General features: G+C 38.4%; 1 protein-coding gene across 1 annotated transcript in view; it reads left to right on the top strand.

Moving 5' to 3' along the window:
• LOC102603537 (sacsin) overlaps positions 1-20,889 on the top strand; it is a 58,425-nt gene that overhangs the window by 32,061 nt on the left and 5,475 nt on the right. The window contains exons 5-12 of the mRNA XM_006354916.2: positions 1,286-1,549; positions 3,064-3,284; positions 11,271-11,542; positions 12,569-15,614; positions 15,698-15,830; positions 16,682-17,196; positions 17,402-18,304; positions 18,749-18,940. Of these exons, the coding sequence (XP_006354978.1) occupies positions 1,286-1,549; positions 3,064-3,284; positions 11,271-11,542; positions 12,569-15,614; positions 15,698-15,830; positions 16,682-17,196; positions 17,402-18,304; positions 18,749-18,940 (5,546 nt within the window). The remainder of the gene's footprint in view (positions 1-1,285; positions 1,550-3,063; positions 3,285-11,270; positions 11,543-12,568; positions 15,615-15,697; positions 15,831-16,681; positions 17,197-17,401; positions 18,305-18,748; positions 18,941-20,889) is intronic.

Raw genomic sequence — 20,889 nt, 5'->3', positions numbered from 1 at the left:
ATACTACACAAATTAAATATGAAAAGTAGTCCGAAAAGATGCACGGTGCTACACAAATAAGATATGCAAAAAAAGGTAGTCACCAGAAGGATGGCATGGTGCTACACAAATTAAATATGAAAAAGTAGTCACCGGAATAATGACACGGTGCTACACAAATTATATATAAGAAAGTAGTCACCGAAATGATGGCACGGTGCTACACAAATTAGATATGAGAAAATAGTCATCGGAAAGATACACAGTGACTGCTAACAAAATCGTTGGCCAGATGGGCAGCATATATGGGTGCCACCCGTCGGTAGCGGAAGCTCTTTGATTTTCTACCAAGATCGTAGAGGCTCTGATACCATGTGAGAAATATAAGAAAAGAATATTATTGAATTGTTGTTGTTTACATTATTACATTGAGACCCTATTTATAGACCCTAGAATACAATCCTTTACCAAGTAGGATACTATTTAGTATTCCTATTTCTATTTCTATTACTATTCCTTTTCTAATAGAATTGTATATACCTATTTCTATTCTAATAGGATTGTATAAACATATTCCTATTCTAATGGGATTGTATAAACCTATTCCTATTCTAACAGTTACCAAGTTCAAAAACTAAATAAAAGGAAAGAAGTATACCATAAGATAACTGCAAAAGCACCTAGATTTTATATTATAAAAAGTAATCTAAACAAAATAGTAACCTAGAAAATAACCCAAATCCTAAGAACCTGCTTTTTAGGACTACTAAAGTACATCATGAACTTCTCCATTACTTCTACTATCTTCTAAAAACATTATTCCTCCGTTTCTATTTATGTGAACCGATTTGACTGGGCATGGAGTTTGAGGAAATACAAAATTTTCTTGAAACTTGTGGTTTTAGACTTGCAATAACATTTGTGTGGCCATAAAAGCTTTCTATTATGGGTAAAAAGGTAATTTAAATTTAACTTGTTTTCAAAATTAGAAAAGGGTCATCGTTTTCATATGGACTAATAAGGAAATCGGTTCACATAAATTGAAAAGGGGTAGTAGCTTTTATTGTCATCTTGCCCCCCTGGAATGCAGATTATGAATAATTTACTAACACAGTAAGAACTTAACGAATAACCGACATCCGAAAGGATTACTGAAGTACTTTGTAATATGTACTTCTATAGCTTTTCTGAAGAATAACTTCTGTGCTACCTCTCTTCCTACATTCTGTCTCTTGAAAGTAGCTATTCTAGATTTTATGCTCTGTAGATTCCCTTGTCTTCATTCTAGAAACCTCTTATTTTGCAGGTGACTTTCAAGGGCCTGCACTAGTTGTCATCCTTGAAGGGGCTAACTTAAGTAGAGATGAAGTAGCTGGACTTCAGTTTCTTCCACCTTGGGGTCTGCGTGGTGATACCATGAACTATGGGCTGGGGTTGCTTAGTTGTTTTTCAATAAGTGATATTGTATCAGTTGTTTCAGATGGCTTCTTGTACATGTTTGATCCTAAAGGTTTAGCTCTTGCAATGCCTTCACAGCGTGGACCAGCTGCGAAAATGTTCTCGCTAAGAGGTACATACTGCATTGTTGTTCTACTTAGTGCTTAATCATGCTTATATACTCCTGTGCCTAATGCTAATTGTGCTGGGCAAATGTGGATAGATTTAGTTTTTACTGATACAATTTGGTACTGATTAGTAAATGCTAAATTTGATGGTCTAAAACTGTTATTCTAAATCATCATTAATAAAAACCTTGTCTGAAATAATTTGGTAAAAAGAAAAAACAATGTAATTGAGCTTTTGCTATTAGAAGTTACCATGTTGAAACAGAAAATATTCATTGTCGTATACTTACATGTAAATATGTAACGTTGAGATAAATTTAGTATGATGATGACATGACCTGCCACTGCAAATTACATATGATCATAGGCAACAGATTGTGCATTTTCTCCATTCCACCGTCTGTAATGATCTCATACAAAAGTTCGTTATAAATTTTGGGTTATGTGCACATCCATATTATTTTATGCTTGTACATATATTTTACAGTATCTATGTACAAACTTAATTTGTTCTGATGAAAATATACTTTTCAAATGTGAAAGTAGGTAAATGGGATAATAGGCCCTAACAACCTGCAAAAATACGTAAAGACACGTGAATAATTTTTACAGGCCTGTTTTGCTATGATTTGTAGGAACTCATTCAGTAAGTAATATAAATTACTGACTTAAATTACCGGAGAATTTCCAAAATGAATATCAAGTGATATAATCCACTAACTAATGTATTCCTGTTGAAATTTGGTAAAAGGGTATCAGACCATAAAAGAAGGAAAGAAGACAGGTTCTTGAAGTTATTGTTGCTTTATGTTCCTTCATATGAATAGTAAAATTGATAACATGAAACTAAAGCGTAATAAGTTCATGCAATGGTTGAACTCACACTTGGAAATGGTATCGATAAGTTATGAGGTCAGACCAAAGAGCAAAAATTATAAGTGATCTAAATCGTATTCATTGCCCTGTAATTAATAAAGTGAATTGTGTTGGTAGAAGTCTCCAATTCCCATCTAGACAGACTCTTTTGGTTAGAGATATCTAGTTATCTACTACTACAAGTGTTTAGACACAACTTCGAACTATATATAATGCAAATTGTGAGATAGTGTTCGCAAATCAATGCTTGTTTCACTATTTTGTCCATTTCTCAAACTTGAAATAGGAAATTTAAAGTTGATAACCTTATTTGAAGAGTATTTCAAGTGAAATGATGGATTTCACTCGCACTATTTCAACTTTTTCTCCAAGTGAAATTCATGTCCAAACACAAGTACTTTTTACCAACTTCAACTTCAAATACTTGTTGTTTCAACTTCATTTGAATATTGTCCAAATGGGGCCGTACATTGGCTGATGTGTTCCTAGCTAAATGTTCATGCTGCTGCCCAGAAATTCTGGTTCTGCTCGATCAACCCATTATCATTACTGTTTAACATGTTCTTTATGAGACTTTAAGGGTTTCAAGTTTTACATTCAACACTGTTAGGCATTGATGAGCAAGATTCTTGGCTTTGTTTAGGGACTAATTTGACTGAGCGATTCCGTGATCAGTTCAGTCCTTTGTTGATTGATCAAAATGTGCCGTGGTCATTGTCCAATTCTACTGTCATACGCATGCCTTTTTCCCCGGAATGCATGAAAGATGGATTGGAGTTTGGCTTGAAGAAGATTTCAATGATGCTGGATAAATTCTTAAATAATGCTTCTGCGACGATCTTGTTTTTGAAGTCAGTTTTGCAGGTAATGCTTCTCCATTTTCAAGTTGGATGTGTTGTACCTTTAATTTTTAAGTGGTGGCACGTTCTTTTATTTCCACTCTTTTACCTGCTAAATTTGAACCGTTACCAGAATATTGATTTTTTTTGGATGAAGTATCCACCTATAGATCATTTCGTTCGATTTATGGCATTCTCCTACCAAATAAAGAGGTGGCATGTTATCAACATACTTGTATAGTATAGTTAGTTGGTAAATGCAACATAGATAACATATTATGTACTTAATGGAAGTTGAGTTATAAAGTATTTAATGGGATATGCACAAACACCACATTTGGACTACTGGTTGAACTGCGTATACTTATAAGATGAACCGTTGGTTGCTTGATTCTATTAAATTTTTTATTCCTTTTAGACCAATACACTTGTTTTTTGTTGAGAAAAAGGCAAGTGTATTACAGATATCGCACCAAGAAGCACCTGTCAAAAGTATTTACAAACTACAAAGAGTGCATCCGTTTCTATTCTTAAAGGGATTCTATAGTTCTATCACTTTCTTCAACATCATTAACATAAATCTGGTTACACCAAAAATAGAACTGCAAGAAATAATGGAGAAATATATTATTGAATTGTGTATCTATATTATTACATTGAGCCATATTTATAAATATTATATGATAATCCTTTCTACATATGATATTATATACAAATCCTATTTCTATCCAAATAGGCAAACACTCCCCCTCAAGCTAGTGCATACAAGTCATATATACCGAGTTTGTTATAGATGTAACTAGTACGAGGACTAGGGAGGGGCTTGGTGAAAACATATGCAAGCTGATCACTCGACTTCACAATTTTTGTAAGAATATCTCCAAAGAGTATTTATTTTGTGACAAAGTGACAGTCAATCTCAATGTGCTTAGTTCTCCCATGAAATACCGGATTCAATGAGATGTGAAGGACACTTGGTTATCACACAAGTTCCATCTGGCTAATTTCTCCAAATTTTTTTTTGAAACTGGTAACTTTGTGTTTATTGATAGAAACAGATCAGTACATGAGTTGTACTAGGGCCATATTTACAAGTAAATCTAGATCCTATGATCCTATGTCTATAATGAATCTAACACATCAATAATAGATACAAGAGCATTAGACCGAATCTGATTACACCAAAAACATAGAATCAAGATACAATTCAATTTGATTTGTTCTATACTATTTTCTATGTTCTCAAAACACCTAGCATTTCTCGCCTTCCTGATTGTCCACCATATGCTGGATGGTATGATTCTCCACCTACTTCTGCTTCTTGCTAGAACCCCAACTTCTTCCCAACTTTGAAGGGCCTCTGTAACCTTTCTTGGCATAGTCCAGGAGAAACCTTCAAGGTTAATGAATAGCCTCCAAAGCTGACATAAGATCTTGCAGTGAAGGAACAAATTTCGAACAATTTCTGCTTGTTCTTCGTAAAAAACGCATCTCGGACATAAAATTATCCCCTTTTTCATCTGATTGTCTTGTGTAAGAACAACTTCCTTAGATAGGAGCCAAATAAAACATGATACCTTGTAGGGTATATTCACTTTCCATATAGTTTTCAAAGGCCAGTTGACATTCTATTGATTGTGATTATTCAACCATCGGTATGCTTTGCCTACCCTGAAGGGTCCTCTGTCACTGCCCTGCCCTGCCACCAAAGCTCATCTTTCCCTTCTTGTGTTCCTTTAAACTGGCCAATAGTGTCAAGGAAATCTGCAACTCTTGTGATTTCCCAGTCATTTACTTGTCTTCAGTGTCCACATTCCTATAATTGTTCTTTGTTGATTTAACATTAAATTGTGGATATTTGGGTAGATATTCCTCAGAATCCCCATCTCATGCCAGTCATCTCCCCAGAAGCTTGTCTTTTCCTCATTTCCAACCTTAACCTTGGTTTTGATCTTGAAATCATCCCACAAGGCCCTTATAGATCTCCACAGATTCACTCCATATGGGGAAATTGCTTCCTTTGTCATCCACCTATTTTCTTCCTCATACTTGGCTTTGAGGACTTTTCTCCATAACGGATGTTTATCGTTAGCATATTTCCACAACCATTTCATTCTGAGGGCCTTGCTATGATTCTGCAGATTTTTAATACCCAAACCCCCATATTTTTTTTCTATTATCAGATCATTCCACTTTACCAGATTGTAACCTTTCTTGTCCTTGTTTCCCTGCCATAGGAACTTCCTTCTGATTCTGTCCAATCTGTCTGTGACCACTACTGGAATGGGAAATAAAGACATCATGTAAGTAGGCATAGCATCTAGGACTGAGTTAATTAGCGTAACTCTTCCTCCAAGAGACAAGTATTGCCTCTTCCATCTAGCCAGTTTCTTCTCACACTTTTCTAATACATTGCTCCAGATCTCTTTAGACATTGATTTAGCATCCAAAGGCATCCCAAGGTATGTAGTTGGGAGAGCCCCAACTTGTCCACCTAGGATTATGTTTAGTGCCTCCATGTTATGTACGTCATTAATGGGATAAAGAAAACTCTTTCTCCAATTAGTATGCAACCCAGAGATTCCTTCAAACAGGACCAATATTACTCTCAAAAATCTGAGTTGTTCTTCTTCTCCCCCACAAAAGATGAGTGTGTCATCTGCATATTGCAAATGAGTCACCTCTAAACTTTCCCTTCCATCGTTGGCCACATCAAAACCTCTCAACCAGCCATTTGTGTTAGCTGTTTTGAGCATGTTGTTAAGTCCCTCCATCACTAGCAAAAATAGGAAAGGGGACAGAGGATCCCCCTGCCTAAGGCCCCTTTGAGCTCCAAAGAATCATGTTGGTGCACCATTAATCAAAAGATAGAATTTCACTGAAGATATACAAAATTTTATCCACTTGATCCATTTCAGCCTAAATCCCATCTTTTCCAGAACATTCAGCAAGTATCCCTAGTTAACATGGTCATAAGCTTTTTCAATGTCAAGCTTACACAATATTCCTGCTTTCTTTTGCTTCATTCTTGAGCCTACAACTTCATTTGCCACTAGGACTGCATCCATAATCTGTCTACCTTTAATAAATGCTATTTGATGAGAATCTACCAATTTTCCATCACCCCTTTCGATCTCTCTGTTAGGACTTTGGAGAAGATTTTATAGATGCTTCCTATCAGGCTTATGGGTCTGAAATCTCTCAACTCAGTGGCACCTTTCTTCTTGGGAATGAGAGCAATGAAAGTAGCATTGAAGCTTCTTTCCAACACTTCTTGCTCATGGAAATTTTGGAACGCCTTCATTATGTCATGTTTTACAATCTCCCATCATTTAATGTAAAAGCCCATGGTGAAACCTTCAGGTCCTGGGGCTTTATCCATTGCACATAGTTTAAGACATCTCAATACTTCATCTTCTTCAAAGTTCCTCTGTAAACTTTCTTTCTCCTCTAATGAAATGGCTGGACAGTTTGGGATATTGCTAGTTGGTCTCCATCGGGAAGTTTCTGTGTAAAGTCTCTGATAAAAGTCAATTACCTCTTTTTCAATTTTGTTTGTATCTTGTGTGATCTCACCTTCTACCTCCAATTGATCAATGTTATTGTACCTTTTGTGGGCATTTGCAATTCTGTGGAAATACTTAGTGTTTCTGTCCCCCTCTTTCAACCATAGGGTTCTTGATCTCTGTCTCCAAGCAATTTCTTCTTTTTTTGATTAGATTCTCATATTCCAGTAGCACCTCACCTTTCCTTGTGGATTCTTCTAAATGGATCAGGTGGATCAAATATTGTATAGGTACAGTCAAGTTTTCAGTTCTGATTAACAGAAACCCCACTGGTTTTTTCTCTTCTCAAAGGGGGTTGAGGTAGGGAGGTCCACTCTCACCTTTCTTGTTCATTCTAGCAATGGAGGGGATGAGCAGGCTGATCAACACAGCAAAGGCCAAAGACTGGATCAGAGGTTTCCAAGTGCAAAACAGGGCAAGAAACAACCTAGAAATCACTCACCTACAGTATGTGGATGATATTTTAGTTTTTTGTGAAGCAGTGAGGGACCATTTTCTGATTTTGAGGACTATTTTCATAATTTTTGAAGCTGTGTCAGACCTTCATATAAACTGGGGGAAAAGATATATCTACCCAATTAATGAAGTAGTACAAATTGAGGAGCCGGCCAATACATTGGGGGGAAAGTAGGGGAGCTACCCACCATCTACTTGGGCATGCCATCTAAGTTGCTTGGACTTGGGTGCGGGTATCCGAGACGGATGCGAATCCGAGAGTCGGATTCGGCAAAATTTAAATTTTAAGATTCGGGGGTGCGAATCCGAGTATGGATACGGGTGCGGGGATACGGCTAATTGGTATACCAGGTATATATAATATAAGGTGTAATATTATATATACATGGTATAATTGCTTATTATTTTTAGCGTACCTCTAAAAATAAATTATATCAATAACAACAATAATAGTATATCTAGTATAATCAAATAAGTGGATATATATATATATATATAATAAAATATTACTAAAAATATTTATGAAATATATATAGTAATGCATTGCATATTTTGGTATAATTACATACAAAATAAAAGGACTACTAATTGTTAAAGAAGAGAGAGAATATAATAAACATTAAAAGTATGATTTATTTTATAAATAAAAAGGACACACTTATCTAGAGAAACCCTTCGTCTCTAGTTTTCTTTTTCAAGAAAAGTTGAAAAGACTACTTTTTCAAAAAAAATAAAAAAGTTGTACTTCCTGTACTTTTTCAAGAAAAAACTCCTCCTCTTTCTTCTTCTCTGTACTTTTTCAAGCTTCGTATAGCTCCGCCTCCTCTCTGAAGAGGTCGCCGGAAACTGATCTCCTTTTCCCCAAATTTTTTTCTCAGCTCTGGTCAAAGTGTCCGGATCGGATTGACCGAATTCGACCCGCACCCGCGCCCGCACTAGTGTCGTGTCGAGACGGGTTCGCCTGCAAAAATGAAGAGTCCGCGCAACATAGCATGCCATTAGGTGCAAAAAGTAAGTCAATGAGCTTTTGGAGTGGCGTGATAGAGAAGCGTGAGAGAAAATTAGCAAACTGGAAAAGTCAATGCTTATCTTGGGGGGGGAAGACATACTATGATCAACAGTGTACTGGATGCCTTACCAACATACATTTTTTCCAGCACCAGCTAGTGCAATCAATAGAATAGAGGTACTCAGAAGAACCTTCTTTTGGCAAGGAAATGATGATAAGAGAAAGTATCTTGTCAAATGGGAAGAAATGAGCATAAACAAGAAGATTGGGGGTGTGGGCATCAGAACATGAAGTTTCAGAACCAAAGTTTTATGATGAAGTGGTTATGGAAGTTTGCATCTGCTGAGAACTCATTGTGGAAGGAGGTAATTGCTGCAAAATATGGAATGAGGGATAAGTGGATGACAACAGAGGTGGCCTCTCCATATGGGTCTAGTGTATGGAGATCTATGGGATCTGGTGCTAGAAAGATCACACTGTAAGGTGGGAAATGGCAGAAAGGTGGTTTTCTGGAAGGACAAATGGTGTGGACAGGTTCCACTAAGCCAAAGGTTTCCTTACCTCTACAATCTATGTCAAATGCAGCAAGCAACTGTAGCAGAATTATGGAATGATCAAGGGTGGAATTTGCACTTCAGGAGAAACTTAAATGATTGGGAGATTTGTAGAATAACAGAGTTTTTTGTCACCCTAGCACAATTTAGTAACTTGTCTGATGAAGAGGATTAACTGGTATGGAATGTGGGAAGCAAAGGGTGTTTCACTGTTAACTCAGCATATGAAGATCTCAACACAGTTGGCATTGAGGAAGTAGAATGGCCTTGGAAGATGATATGGAAAACTAAAATACCCTTTAAAGTAAACTGTTTTACTTGGTTGTTAGCTAAGGAGGCAGTTTTGACACATGAGAACTTGAACAAAAGAGGTTTTCACCTGTGTTCCAGGTGTTTTTTGTGTGAAGAGCAAGGAGAGACAGTCAACCATCTCTTCTTACACTGCAAATGGACAAACCAGCTGTGGCAAATGTTCACAAATATGAGAGAGATCAAATGGGTGAAACCAGGAAGGATCAAAGAGGTTTTGAAGTGCTGGAATAGGGATGGAAATGCAGGAAGAAAGGAGGAGAGATGGAAGATTGTCCAATCATGTATATGGTGGACAATATGGCTAGAGAGGAACCAGAGATGTTTTGAAGGAAAGTAGAGCAACATACAAAGACTTAAGCTTAATTGTTTAGCTCTATATTATTTTTGGTGTAAACAAGTAGTCTTAGATAGCTCAAAAGTAATCAGCACAACTATAGATTGGCTGTAACTTGGTAGTTATAGGATCCTATGTAATTACAACACTTTTGGAGGGGAACTACACTTTTGAGGTAGTATACCTGTGGATAAATATAGACTAACTGGTACTTCTCTCAATAAATAAATAAATATATGATTCTCTGGGAAAGACGCCCAAGCATCTATACAAGCAGGAAATCATCCACTGCACTCCAAACCAGTTTTATACCATCCACCACAACTTCATAACTACCTTATGATGCAACAGGAGGTGATGTACATCTCCCCCAAGCTTTAGTGCATGAAACACCAACTCACATATGTGATTCCTCCCTTTCTCAGTTTTTTAGCAGTTAATATCACACTCCTAGCAGCCAACCTTTTAAAGCAGCACAGCTCTGATGCCCAGGGGATCCAAATCGTTGACACGGGAAGACCAATCTTATAGCAATCAATAGTAGTAAGATATGACTGTGAACATGCCATCTGTCCTCCCTCGATCTCCACGTCCCATATATCATCTAGTGTGACATGCTTATGAAGCAGCTCTAGCTAGTTAAATTAGTTGATTTTCCATTGCTGAACATTTCTCCTAAACCTCAAATGCTAAATATGTATGTTGTATGATTGCCAATCTTGCCAATCTGATCTCCAGTTTCCTTATTTTCATTTTCTATCTTGACCATTTGTGTATTATTCCTATTAATATTGTATTTCTTGCTAAAAATGTTTTGGGACGCCCATAAACAAACTGAAAAAGGAAGAAGAGCACAAGAAACACAGCCATACTGGCTAGAGTGGTTTGAGAGCTGTTGAGTTCTTGAATGGTGAAGGTTCTTTATATTTGTTATACCTAAGGTTTAGGTCAAAGAACTGGACTGGAGATTTGTCCTTTTTTTTAATTTTAATGACCGAGAAATCCGTCTGTGACCCGCCCTTTGGACCAATCACAACCTTCTAAACTCAGTGGATAATTGGCCCGCCCCTCTACCCTTCTCCACTTAAATACCGGCCTTCGCTTTGCATGGTGTGGGGCTTGAACCTGCGACCTAAGCCACAAATCCTCCACCTTTTGCCACTTGAGCTAGGCCTTGGGGGCTGGAGATTTGTCCTTTCTTGGTTAGCTTTTGAGGAAGATCTGAACATAAATGTTTGATTTATTTCATTCAATCTTTTGCTTTATATTTTAAATTACTGTGTGCATATTCTTTTTTGGTCTCATCTCTATAACATTGTTCAGTAGGTCTTTTGATAACCGAGAAATCCGTCTGTGACCCGCCCTTTGGACCAATCACAACCTTCTAAACTCAGTGGATAATTGGCCCGCCCCTCTACCCTTCTCCACTTAAATACCGGCCTTCGCTTTGCATGGTGTGGGGCTTGAACCTGCGACCTAAGCCACAAATCCTCCACCTTTTGCCACTTGAGCTAGGCCTTGGGGGCTGGAGATTTGTCCTTTCTTGGTTAGCTTTTGAGGAAGATCTGAACATAAATGTTTGATTTATTTCATTCAATCTTTTGCTTTATATTTTAAATTACTGTGTGCATATTCTTTTTTGGTCTCATCTCTATAACATTGTTCAGTAGGTCAACAGTGAAACAGCATTTTTTAAATTTCATTGTCAATTGGCTGTGTGCTTATCCTTTGTTGATCTTATCTCCATAACATTGCTCTGTTGGTGAAACAACATTTTCAGATTTCATCGTCAATATGGGAGCAAGGAAGCCCTCAACCTTCCTTGGAATATTCTGTTGACCTTGATCCGTTGTATTCAGTTAGTAGAAATCCTTTCTCAGAGAAGAAGTGGAAAAAGTTCCAGCTATCAAGTCTATTCAGTAGCTCAAATTCAGCAATCAAGCTACAAGTCATAGATGTGAATTCTTGGAAACATGGAACTAAAATAGTTGACCGTTGGCTTGTTGTGCTTAGTCTGGGTTCAGGACAAACAAGGAACATGGCACTTGACAGGTAAATTACCAGATGCATTGAACTATGTACAATGAGCAAATTCATTTTCCCTACATCCCAAGGTGAATGGTCCTCTTCTGACTTGGGCACCCCTGGTGGTCACAGAAACTAGTAGTGTTTTGTTTTGCTAACGGAAAAAAGGTAAAAGTTAGAAAGAGAAGTGTATTGATAAATCCAATAGGGTAGGGTTTTGAAAGGAAGTAGACATTGTTTGGGACTGGCAATGATGAAGTTTGGACATTTAAGCAGGGAGAAAGGCGGCACACAGTACTTTCAGGAAACTTTAGTGAAAGCAGTTCTTTAAAGATTTTCTGGTTAAAGGATAATCTTCTGGAAAAAAAACTTTAGATGAAGGGGAATAGACAAAACTTTTTAGTCATGGAACCTTCACGACTATGGTAGATGTTTGGTGGTTGGCTTTGGCTGAAAATCTGAAAGGTGTTTCATATGCCCCTGAACATTTTAAGTAGTTTGACTCATAATATTTCATTTATGCAGTCTCCCGTTGATGGTAAACTAGAATGGAATATGTTTTTAACTGTGTGATTCACTTGCAGTAGTTTCTTTTTATTTTATATTTGAGTTTTATTTTCAAAAAATAAAGCTCCAATTTCATTTCTGGGAGGGTTGGCTCCTTTAGTCTGATATATAGAACTAGACTGACGCTTACTCCTTGATGAATATCATACTTGCTCTTGTAGTGAAGTCACAGACAGATCCAATCTTACCCCTTTTTGTTAAAATATAGTAATTGGTATCATTCTGGTAGGTCTGCAAGAACAAATAAATAGACTATTGTGTAGAACAAATGAGCACTGTTAGATTATCCTTAGGAATTTGAATGCCTCTTGGAAAACGAATAGAATGCACTTTTTCAGGGTTGTAATTCATTCTAGAATCCACCATTGAACACCCCCACCCCACTCCATCCCCCTTGATATTTACTGTAACAATTCCCTGGAAAGCATGTTCTCCATCAATCTGCCATTTTTGGAGCAGCAACTTTCTTACTAGCGGTTTTTGCAGGCGGTACATGGCATACAACCTTACACCTGTTGGTGGTGTTGCAGCACTGATATCGCAAAATGGACAGCCTAGCAATACTTGTTCATCAAGCTTTATCATGTCCCCACTTCCACTGTCAAGTACTATAAACATACCAGTCACTATACTCGGATATTTCCTAGTGTGTCATAATCAGGGACGTTTTCTTTTCAAGGACCAAGAAATGGAGTCTTTGGCAGGGCCACGGTTTGATGCTGGAAATCAATTGATTGAAGCTTGGAATCGAGAACTTATGTGTTGTGTTCGTGATTCTTATGTGAAGCTGGTATTGGAAATGCAAAAGTTGAGGAGGGAACCATCAACTTCTCTTCTGGAGCCTAGTGTGGCCCGAGCTGTCAGTTTGACTCTGAATGCATATGGTGATCAGATCTATTCATTTTGGCCCAGGTCGACTAGAAATTTGCTGATTGAACAAGAACAAGATGGAAACGATTTCATGTCAATGAAGGTTTCTAAAGCAGATTGGGGATGTGTCACTCAGCAAGTTATTCAGCCATTCTATGCTCGTCTTATGGATCTTCCTGTTTGGCAGTTGTATTCAGGAAACCTAGTAAAGGCCGAGGAGGGTATGTTTCTATCTCAGCCTGGCACTGGAATGGATGGTGGCTTGCTTCCAACTACAGTTTGTGCCTTTGTGAAAGAACATTATCCAGTTTTCTCAGTACCATGGGAGCTGGTTAGTGAAATACAAGCCTTAGGGGTTACAGTCAGGGAAATCAAACCTAAGATGGTCCGGGACCTTCTTCGGGCTTCTTCAACATCTATTGTTCTCCGATCAGTTGAGACTTACATAGATGTACTTGAATATTGCTTATCAGATATCCAGCTTTTAGAAACCAGTGAACCAAGTATGCCTGATTCATTCAGAGACACTAGCAACTTAGATTCTGTTAAAGAATCTAGTGAAGGTCACACTAATTCTTTCTCTGAATCAAGCTCCAGTTCTCGTAGAACTCACAACACTCTGCAACCTTCAAGCAGTTCTGGAGGAGACGCCCTTGAAATGATGACAAGTTTAGGAAAGGCCTTATTTGATCTAGGCCGAGTTGTTGTTGAAGATATTGGTCGTGGAGGAGGTCCTTTATCCCAAAGGAATATTGTTTCGGGAACCATCGGGGAAAGTATTAGAGATAGAAATGATCAAAAGCTACTAGCTGTAGCTAGTGAACTCAGAGGGTTACCCTGTCCAACAGGAACAAATCATCTTACAAGGCTGGGAGCTACTGAACTTTGGGTTGGAAACAAGGAACAACAATCACTAATGATTTCTTTAGCTGCTAAATTTCTTCATCCTAAAGTACTGGATAGATCAATATTGTTGAACATTTTCTCTAACAGCACAATTCAATCATTATTAAAGCTGCAGAGTTTCTCCCTTATTTTGCTGGCTAATCATATGAGGTTTCTCTTCCATGAAAACTGGGTGAATCATGTGGTTGACTCAAATATGGCACCCTGGTTCTCATGGGAGAACAATGCTACTTCTTCAAGTGAATGTGGTCCTTCTCCTAACTGGATTAGACTTTTCTGGAAGATGGTCGATGACTGTTCAGATGACCTGGAACTTTTCGCTGATTGGCCACTTATTCCAGCTTTTCTTGGTCGTCCAGTCCTATGCCGTGTAAAGGAGCGAAAACTTGTTTTCATTCCACCTGTTGTGAGTAATTTAGACTCTATTGAACTTGACGATAGGTCAAGTAGAGAAGCTGATTTGTCTGGATTACCTTTGGAATCTGAAGGAATTCAATCCTACAGCTTATCATTTAAAGTTGCAGAGAGAAAGTACCCTTGGTTGAGGTCGATGCTGAACCAGTGCAATATACCCATTTTTGATAGCTCTTTCTTGGATTGTGCTGGTCGTTGCAAATGCTTACCCAGTGAGGGGAAATCGTTAGGTCAAGTTATAACATCGAAGCTTGTCGCAGCTAAAAATGCTGGCTACTTTCCAGAACTCACTTCCTTTCCAGATTCAGAGCGTGATGAGCTTTTTACCCTCTTTGCTTCTGATTTTTCTGCAAATAGCTCTGGCTATGGAAGAGAGGAGCTTGAAGTGCTGCGTGATTTGCCTATATACAAGACAGTTGTGGGAACGTATACGAGATTGCAGAGTCACGAGCTTTGTATGATTCCTTCCAATACCTTTCTTAAGCCATTTGATGAACGCTGTCTATCTGTTTCTACTGATTCTAATGAGAAACCTCTTTTTCGAGCCCTTGGGGTCCCGGAGTTGCAAGATCAACAAATTTTTGTCAAATTTGGATTGCCTGGATTTGATGAGAAGCCTCAGTCTGTACAGGAAGATATTTTGATCTACCTATACTCAAATTGGCAGGACCTACAAGAAGACTCATCAATTATTGAAGTACTTAAGGAGACTAAATTTGTTAGGAGCGCTGATGAAATGTCTGCAGAACTCTTTAAACCAACCGATCTGTTTGATCCCAGTGATGCTTTATTAACATCAGTGTTCTCAGGCATGAGAATTAGATTTCCTGGAGAAAGGTTTATTTCCGAAGGATGGCTACGCATTTTGAAGAAGGTGGGCCTTCACACTTCAGCTGAATCTGATGTTATCCTTGAATGTGCCAAGAGAGTTGAGTCACTTGGAAGAGACTTCATGCCACCTTCAGGACTTATTGATGATCTTGAGAAAGATTTATTCAGCTCACAGGATGAAGTATCGTTTGAAATCTGGTTGTTGGCAGAAAGCCTTGTGAAAGCTATACTATCAAACTTTGCTGTCCTTTACAGTAACCACTTTTGCAGTATTTTTGGGAAGATAGCATGTGTTCCTGCTGAGAAGGGCTTTCCAAATGCTGGCGGCAAGAGAAGTGGGAAGCGAGTGTTGTGTTCATATTCTGAAGCTATTATATTAAAGGATTGGCCACTTGCTTGGAGTTGTTCCCCCATTCTTTCTAGGCAGAGCATTGTCCCACCAGAATACTCTTGGGGGGGTCTAAATTTGAGAAGTCCTCCAGCATCTCCTACAGTTTTGAGGCACCTCCAGGTATGGTGGTTATTTCGTTGTATTTATATTAAATGATACTACATTACTGAGTCATTTAAGCATGTAGCAAAATGTTACTATAGGTTATTGGAAGAAATAGTGGTGAAGACACACTTGCTCATTGGCCAGCTACTACAGGCATAAAGACAATTGATGAAGCTTCCTTTGATGTATTGAAGTACCTTGACAGAGTCTGGAGTTCTCTCTCTTCTTCAGGTATGTGTGTTTTGCTTATCCTTTTTCTTGCTTATCCATATGGGGCCAGTTTATGGAGATCTATAAGAGATATGTGGGCTGAGGTGTATTAACTCCTCAAAGAAAAAAGTGGTGAATGGAAGAAAGACCCATGTTTTGGAAGGATGAATGGCATGAATAAGGCAATGAAGCTTTATTCCCAAATATCTTCAATCTAGCTTTGTTCCAACAAAGATCCATAGCAGAGCTATGGACACCACATGGGTGGAACTTTACCTTTAGGAGGCAGCTAAATGATTGGGGAATTATGAGAGTCACTGAATTTCTTAACATAGTGGACACCTTTAATGGGCTTCAGATTGGGGAGGATATAATATGGTGGAGTGGCAACAACAAAGGTGTATTCAGAGTTAACAAAGCTTACAGGATGATGGATCAACCTTAGCCATCATAATCGAAATTGGCTGTGGAAACAAATTTGAAAAAATAGGATACCTTACAAAACATTATGTTTCATCTGGTTATTGGCCAAAGAAGCATCTTTGACTCAGGACAATGTGATGAAGAGATGGATTACCTTATGCTCAAGATGTTTTTCTGAAACTGGACAATGAACTATCAGGACAATGAACCATCTGTTATAAGGAGTTGGCTTAGGCGCAAGGTATTTTCCATTGTAGAAATCTTGATGGATGCAGTAAGGATAGCTACTATTTCAGATCAGAACTTTTGCTTTCTTTTTTTCCTGAAAGACTTCCTTCAGTCACTTTGAAATTGATTTGATTTGAAGTAGATAGCCTGTGTTATGTGCATTTCTGGTTTTGTTTGTCTGCTGATAAAAAAATTTCTGCATCTTTTCTTTTTCTTGGCAGACAAGGAGGCATTGTGCCAAGTGGCCTTCATGCCTGCCGCAAATGGTACACGTTTGGTGACAGCAAGCTGCCTTTTCACACGTCTGACAATTAATCTTTCCCCATTTGCCTTTGAACTCCCTTCACTCTACCTGCCTTATGTCAATATACTTAGAGACTTGGGCCTCCAGGACACACTTTCCATCTCATCTGCAAAGACTCTCCTTTTGAATCTTCAAAAAGCATGTGGATATCAGCGTTTAAATCCAAATGAATTCCGTGCTGTGACGGGAATTGTGCATTTCATCTCTGATCAATCAAACACTTCGGACATGAGCAGTTGGCATTCTGAAGCAATTGTCCCTGATAATGATTGCAGACTTGTACATGCTAAGTCATGTGTATACATAGATTCTTATGGTTCTAGCTATATTAAGTTTATTGAGATTTCCAAGCTGAGGTTTGTCCACCAAGATCTCCCAGAGAAGCTATGTATTGCCTTTGGAATCAAAAAGCTTTCAGATGTGGTTATAGAGGTACCCAGAAGGATCTGGTTACCTGTATGTATTTCTAGTCTATATAAGATTCTGATCATTTTCGTGCAGCTGCAGACGTCATGTTTGTTATATGTATTTGAAATTGTTTACCCCCTTTTTCTTCCCTGAATGATTAGCATACTAACATGTTTTTCTGTATGGCCACATGAGTCTCTTATATGATATTGATGGGCTATCTTTCCAGGAACTATACTGTGAAGAACATTTGCAATCTTTGGAATGCATTGGATCAGTTCCAATTGAAGCTATAAGACACAAGTTGTTGAGCAGATCCTTTCAAGCTGCAGTGTGGACTGTTGTCAGTAGCATGGAAAGCAACGTCCCTGGCATTGATCATGCTACCTTAGAGGATATACAAAGTTCATTGAAATTGGTTGCGGAGAAGTTGAGATTTGTTCAATGTCTACATACACACTTTGTGCTCCTTCCAAAATCTTTGGATATTACTCGAGTTAGACAAGAATCGATGTTCCCAGAGTGGAAGGATACATCACGTCACCGGGCCCTTTACTTTGTTGAACCGTCTAAATCTTCTGTGTTGATTGCTGAACCACCAGACTATGTCTCTATTGCTGATGTGATAGCGATTGCTGTAAGCAGGGTATTGGACTTCCCCATCCCATTGCCAATAGGCTCTCTATTCCTCTGTCCCGAGGGCTCTGAGACTGCCCTTGTCGATATCTTGAAACTCAGTTCTCATATGCAAGCTAATGGATGCAGAAGTGAAAAAGATGGTCTTCTTGGCATGGATATACTACCCCAAGATGCTTTACAAGTACAATTTCACCCATTAAGACCCTTTTATGCTGGAGAAATAGTAGCTTGGCGGCAGCAGAATGGAGAAAAGTTGAGGTATGGTAGGGTTTCAGAGAATGTGAGACCATCAGCTGGCCAAGCCCTCTACAGATTCAAAGTAGAAATATCACTGGGATTGGTTGAGCTTCTTCTATCTTCTCATGTCTTCTCGTTCAAAAGTGTCACCATCTCTGCTGAGGATTCGTCGGCTGTTTTTCCTGAGGGTTATTGTACGACGGACAGTAGTAGGAGTGAGGGTGTTACTGGAAGAGTTCAGTCAAGACCTTCTGAGGTACATACCCGTGCTAAATTTCCTATTTAGAATCAAATGATTTACATTTTATAGTAGTGTGCATTCTTTAGTGCTTTGAGCAAAAACCTTTTGAACTCCGTCTTTTTCTTATAGTAGTAGAGTTGGAAAATTCTAGTCACTTTTCCTAATAATTGATCAGTTGTGTTTCCACATTTCCACTTTCATTGCAGTAATATTTAATGAGTACCCCAATTGTAATTGATTTTTAAAGACCTGCATTCCTATCACTACATCCAAGCAAACCATCTGTACATGTTGTTATCTTATCTACCCTCCCTGCGATAAATGGATGTTTGCTAAAAAAACCTCCCTTCTCATATAGTAATCGACTGGAATTTTAACAAAACGTTGGTTCTAGGTCTACTTTTTGCGAAAATTGATCTAATATTTGTTACTTAAAGAGTTGAATGATGCTTCTGATAGGGGAACCACCAGCAGCAGCTTCAAGCACTCCAACATGGCCGAGTGTCTGCTGCAGAATTAGTCCAGGCAGTTCAGGAGATGCTTTCTGCGGCAGGAATCAGTATGGACGTGGAAAAGCAATCATTACTGGAGACAACAATCACATTGCAAGAGCAATTCAAGGATTCTCAAGCGGCACTCTTACTCGAGCAGGTATCTTTCCTTGTTTAGCGGCACATTTGCCATTTATGGTTCTCGCAGCATTGTTTCCTACTATAACATGATCATTCTGTCCCTCCCCCAATTCTTCTTGGTTTAAGATGCACACGTGTCCTTGGGCAACGGACTGTCATGGTTGCATATTTTCCCAAACCTTAAAATTCCTTTCATTCAAACTGAAACTGTTACTGCATGTCTGGAATAATTGGACAGTAGAGTGGACCAAGTGTTTGGTGAAAGGTGGAATATGTGTTGTTCATGCCTTCTGACATCAGATATTGAGTCTGCATATTTGGAGTGATCAAATGCAATCACCAGCTTAAATGCTGAATATTTGATGTGTTCCTTCTAAAATAAACCCATTGTTGGGATTGAGTATGAGGCATGAAGTAGCAGTTGCATTTGGAAATGATGTTGTGTCCCTTGAGAAGTGCATTCAAAATCCTATGCATATTGCAGTGTTTTGGATGGTGAAAGGCGGACCCGGGTCTGCCTTGTGATGAGGCGAGTGGCTTTTTGAATTGAGGCGCCAATTAATACCAAAAACCTAAAGTATTTAATTGCATACATAAATAACCAAAATCTCAGTAGTAATAACACATTAACAAATATTTCAATTCAAAAACTAATAGTAGATAGTAAAAGTCTAGAACTTGAATGATTTGATAATTCATAAGAAAATTGACAAGCAATACTAGAACTCTAGAAGTCTATTCTTCTTCAAGATTTTCAAATTCTTGAAGTCCAAGATCCATTTATATATTGCTCCTCATCTTCTTCCTTGTCAGATTCTTGATCAGTTAGGGTCCGAGTCTGACTTGAACTTGTAGATGTAGTAGTATGTACTCCTTGCCCTTGTTAAGCGATCTTGAACTTGAAGAACTTCCCCTAAGACGATAGATATTCTCGTCAGCTCCACTGCCATAGCAACAATATCCCAATCAAGATCACCTCCCTCATATACTAGTTCATCTTCTTGATCTTTGGGGCATCCAACTAACCATTCATTTGCCTCATCAATATTATCCAACGCAATTGCATCAATGGTATCACAAGCATCATAATGACGTTTCAATGTTCTATTGTACTTGATGTACACTAGATCATTGAGATGTGATAACGCAAGGCTATTTCTCTTTTTGGAATGAATCTGCGCATAAGTTGTAGAGATTAATTAAGATCTACTTAGCTGTTGGATCAGCAGAGGGGGGAGAAAATCTAAGAAAAAGTTGTGGAGTATAATACCATCATGCATTTGGTGGTCTATTTGGAAAGAAAGAAATAGCAGATGCTATGATAACAAGGCTAATTCAATAGAGAAAGTCAAATGGAACTGCTTGACTACTTTTTATTTTTGGTGTAAAGAGGAAGGGATAGAAGAAGCTGCATAAATTTTGGATTTGCGTTGCTGAAGAGGGGGAGGGGGAGGAGGAGGGGGAGGGGGAGGAGGAGCAGGAGCAGGAGAAGAGTGTTGTTTGTGGCTGAAGAGTAGCCACGAAGCAGAAGAAAGAAGAAGAAGAGAAAAGAAGACGAGTACCTGAAGGCTGTAGCTGAGGAGTTGTGTTGCTGAAGAGAAATACGGAGAAAAGAGTCATGGTTTGTGGCTTTGTAAAAATAAACCCTAATATTGCGTTTTAATTATTAAATCACGTTTTTAAAAAACAATAGGAAAGACCTCGCCTCTGTTGCTTCGCCTCGCCACATCACCATTCTCGCTATTTCTCTCCTTTGTGAGATCGCCACTCAGGCTGAAGCTGAGGAGGAGTTGTGTTGCTGAAGAGAAATACGGAGAAGAGAGTCATGGTTTGTGGCTTTGTTAAAATAAACCCTAATATTGCCTTTTAATTATTAAACCACGTTTTTTTAATAACACCTTTCGCCTCTGTTGCTTTGCCTCACCACATCACCACTCGCTATTTCTCTCCTTTGTGAGATCGCCACTC

This window comes from Solanum tuberosum, unplaced genomic scaffold (assembly GCF_000226075.1).
Source record: "Solanum tuberosum cultivar DM 1-3 516 R44 unplaced genomic scaffold, SolTub_3.0 scf00183, whole genome shotgun sequence".
Classification (NCBI taxonomy): Eukaryota; Viridiplantae; Streptophyta; class Magnoliopsida; order Solanales; family Solanaceae; genus Solanum; species Solanum tuberosum.
This window is presented reverse-complemented; position numbering and strand designations above follow the sequence as displayed.